General features: G+C 40.1%; 1 protein-coding gene across 1 annotated transcript; it reads right to left on the reverse strand.

Moving 5' to 3' along the window:
* Positions 1-875: 875 nt before the first annotated feature.
* LOC138041116 (histamine H2 receptor-like) lies at positions 876-3796 on the reverse strand. Its single transcript, XM_068886883.1, has one exon. It carries the CDS (start codon positions 3178-3180, stop codon positions 2089-2091), a length of 1092 nt encoding a protein of 363 aa, XP_068742984.1. The 5' UTR covers positions 3181-3796; the 3' UTR covers positions 876-2088.
* Positions 3797-4017: the final 221 nt, after the last annotated feature.

Genomic DNA, 4017 nt, shown 5'->3' on the forward strand with positions numbered 1-4017 from the left:
GCAATTTAAAATCTTACGTGAGACTCATGAAATATGAGATTTCTTTTTCAACAATGTGTAAACAACGACAAGTCAGTGAAGCACTCGATCGAAGAACTGAAATTTTTACAGCTGGACTTCATGTACTTTTTTGCTCTCTGTTTTTTGCTGTTCTGTGTGAAAAATGACGTTGGTCTTTTCTTTCCAATTTTTACTATTATTAACTACTTCCAACGAACTCGAGATTGTTTCATGTGTTTTAGTCTTTTGTTGACCTACTGGGGTTTTTTTTATTTACTTTTCAGCATCCTGATTCAAGCTTGAACGAAAAGCCATTTCCTATGTAAATATTCAAGTGCACTTTACATTACCTGTGGCAGACTTTGATTGACTGCACACGGCGAAAATTACAGACTTTCCGATCGACTCTTTGCGGATTACTTATAGCAAGATGCAGGTGCTACAGGATATAAGGTGTTCACATATCACATAGACCAACACAGAATACAATCTGGACCCCACACCCCCCCCCCCCCCTCCCCCACGGCCCCAACGACACCTTCTTCGAACGAGAGCTACGTTTCGTTTATCCTTATCCAAAAAGGATAGACAGTTTTGAAAGACAGTCCCCTCCCTTACGTTATTTTTAGACCATGGTGTTGTTCTAGAAAGGATTGAAAAGTCAATGAAAACTGCAAGTTTACGTTTCCAAACTCTTGAACTTCTTTGTGGTCTTTGTCACATTTTCTACAAACTCATTGATGATCTACGAAATGTATGAATTACTAAAGAGGAAATTTTCGAATTAAAAAGGACGAGATATCAAAAACCGGGTTGAGTGATTTTGGGCTAGCTGAATTCTTTCCTCACACCAAATTGCAGAAAGAACAAGACCGACTTTAGGAACCAAAATTTGGTTTTCATCGAAATCATTGAGAACGATAAACTGAACACTGTTAGCTAAGGAAGATTTCGATAGATCCAATTTGGACTCACGGATCTTTCTTGTGCAGTGGTTAACTTACTCTTCCGTCACCAAGTTAGATAAATCCAACTTTTCGCGTTTCAATCCACCCCTCCGCAGCACCAGAGTTTCTTTAGAGACTCAGTGATCCATTCATTTGAATGTACCACATTTTGAAAGCTTTTTTTTTTTCTGCTCTTAACACCGTAGATATTGATGAAGGTCTCGTGATTGCAAACACAACGGCAATGAATAAACGAAAAGACGCCTAGTATGCTCGTGTGGGCATTTTGCAATTCTTCCGGAAACTCTTTCGCGATTGCGCAAAACGAGCGAAGCACTGATCCTATGTGGCATGATTGATATAAAACCTTGATGGAAACTGATGGAGAATTGAAGATTCTACTTGCGCTGTTGCTACGAATGCCAAAGAGTGTTCCTCGCGGTTTTATTGACATAGTTGCGGCAACAAAATGTTCTACTGGAAGATGAAGGCCACAGGTGCAACACAATTTTCACGTTTAACCCATATAGTCTAATGATTTTTACCTTTTGTCTCAATGAGCAAAGAAGAGGCCTTTTAATGCGATTGCACCTTTATACATTTCAGGTACATATTTTTCCGGATGAAGTAACAATTCTTTGCCGTCTTACATGTTCAGTTTGATTACAGCCCTCATTATCCAGGGGCTTAATTATTAAACGCATTGTGTCTTCGTGAAAAGCACTATCTTAAAACTTCTTTCATCTAATCCGCGATCCAAATGAGGCTGTTTACGTTAACTTTTCGTGTTAAATCTCTTCGACGTGGGTGGAAATCTTTCATTGTCAAAAGCTTGGCAGGAATCTAAATGATGACGAATTAGATTTTTAATTTGCCTGCCAGTAAAGATGAAAGACAACTGCGAAACACAATGTTGCCATGGCTATCATACAACGTAAAGCTCTGGACGAATTCATGAAGATAGAGATTATCAGTTAAACTAAAGACAATTTGAGCCAAAATCAAAAGTTTACATATCCTATCCTCATATAGCTAGTCCTTGTTTCCCTTCACTTAGATGTATATATGAAGTAACAGGGGTTTTTTTTTTTTCTGGTTAGTTTACTTCCGTCTACAGATAAATTTATATGTATGGCAACGTTCACACAAGAGACGCACCAGTTTGCTGATGATAAACAGACGAACTCCCCAATGGCTCTCGCGAACGTGTCGACGCCTTTTTAGAGTCACTGCGACGAGCCGAGACAAAGCGACGAGGCCATTCGCAGAGGCATCGAAACTTCACGGTTAGCTGGTTCCTAGCCTTTCGGAATACTTCGCGAAAATCCTTGCAAAGTCCCGCGTATAAAAAAGGGCTGATGACTGCGCTCATGTAGCAGAGAAACACAAACGTGTAGTGAACTTCTCCAGGTACCGCGCTCGCTGTGATCAAGCGAGACATGACCAACAGAACTTCGATCACATACGGAAACCAGCATATTAAATACACAGCCGCAATCTTAGCCAGCGTTTTAGCGCCTTTGAAAAGTGGACTGCGAATTTTTTCATGCTCTGATAGTACCTTATTCCTCACAATCTTGATAGCTTGAATGCGAGCAATCCTGAAGATCAATCCATAGAAGAAGAAAACAAGTACAGCCGGTAACAACCAGTTTGTGACGAGGATGAACAAAATAAATTCGTGTTCAAAGGAATAGTCGCAGGTTCCGGATACGTTTGAAGGAGAGCTCCGCCAGCCCAGAAGTGGTAAAGATGCCGTCAGACCAGAATAAAACCAAACCAAGACTAAGGATAGGAGAACATGAAACGATACAACCCTCTTCATAAAGAAAGGGAAAGCAATAGATAGGTAGCGATAAATACTGATTAGGAGCAGGTTGAGTGATGATGAAGTTATGGTTAGGAAATTATTCGTGTAAAGTAGATCGCAGACGATGACACTGTGAATAAATTCTGAACGAATATGCCATTCCATCTCCAGCGGCATAGATACACCTGTAAGGAGGAGACCCGACACTGCTAGGCTCACCAGAAAGGCATTGACTTTGGTTCTCAAACGGCGATGAGTTAGAAAGGCCAACACAACGGACAGGTTAGCAAAGAAGCCGATAATGCAAATCGAAATTCCCAAAGCGGAAAAGAATTTATCCAGGGCAGGATCCATGGCCGAAGAAGAAGCTATGGTGCTGTTTACGTTGTCACTGCTCGATGTGTTTTGATCCGGAGAAGACATCGCCTCGTTAAAAGAAAACAGGGTAACCCTGACATTCACAACTCAAAAACGTCGGAAGCACTTCTCGGCCCTTCTGCTGTGCTCACAGCTCAAACCTTACTGAGAGAAATTTCCGGCATCCAGGTCGTCTTATATCTACGTGTATGCACCTCAATGGTGATTTTCAAATCAGAGTTTTTTGACCAAAATGGTTTTTGACTGTGATGTTTATTCAGCACTGCACCTGGCTATTTTATCGGTAACAAGTGAGGTCTTAGATAAATAGGCAACTGTCTTTTAAATCTGACAACCACTTAAGATTAAAACCAATGAGACTTGACGCTTCATTTTGCCTTTGTATCAGCCAATCGGTTACCCCAATTAAGTGTTTTTAACGTCATTTTAAAGCCTTTTTCTTTGCGTTTCCGTGCGATATATGGGCTAAAGTTTCGTCAACAAAAATTATTTCATTATATTCGTGTCCATAAAAGGCCATTCTTAGTCATAAAGCCAAGCGGTTTGATATCAAACGGTGTCAGACCAAGTGAAAGAGCGGGCTCAAAGCCGAGATGTAATTCTTCCCCTGCAGACAATAACAAATACAAAACCAAAACTATTTTTTTCAAGGATAACGTTAAATTATTCATGTTGAAATTTAGGACAATCGCATAATCGAATTAGTACAGTTTTATAGTGCCGCGAGATACTCATCACTTTTTCATAACTAAATTGCGAATTAACAGATGGTGAATTTCGCCGGCCAAGAAAGACGCCTTCTTAAAAATTTTCTTTCACTCTTTCAGCAAACTCATCCTTCCTATTATTTGAACGGTTTTGATTGCTTTATATTTCTTTCTC

Source organism: Montipora capricornis, chromosome 3 (assembly GCF_036669925.1).
Source record: "Montipora capricornis isolate CH-2021 chromosome 3, ASM3666992v2, whole genome shotgun sequence".
Classification (NCBI taxonomy): Eukaryota; Metazoa; Cnidaria; class Anthozoa; order Scleractinia; family Acroporidae; genus Montipora; species Montipora capricornis.

What these genes read in the sequence shown, in the direction of transcription:
- LOC138041116 (XM_068886883.1), bottom strand. Translation starts at nt 3,180, where the DNA reads ATGTCTTCTCCGGATCAAAACACATCGAGCAGTGACAACGTAAACAGC.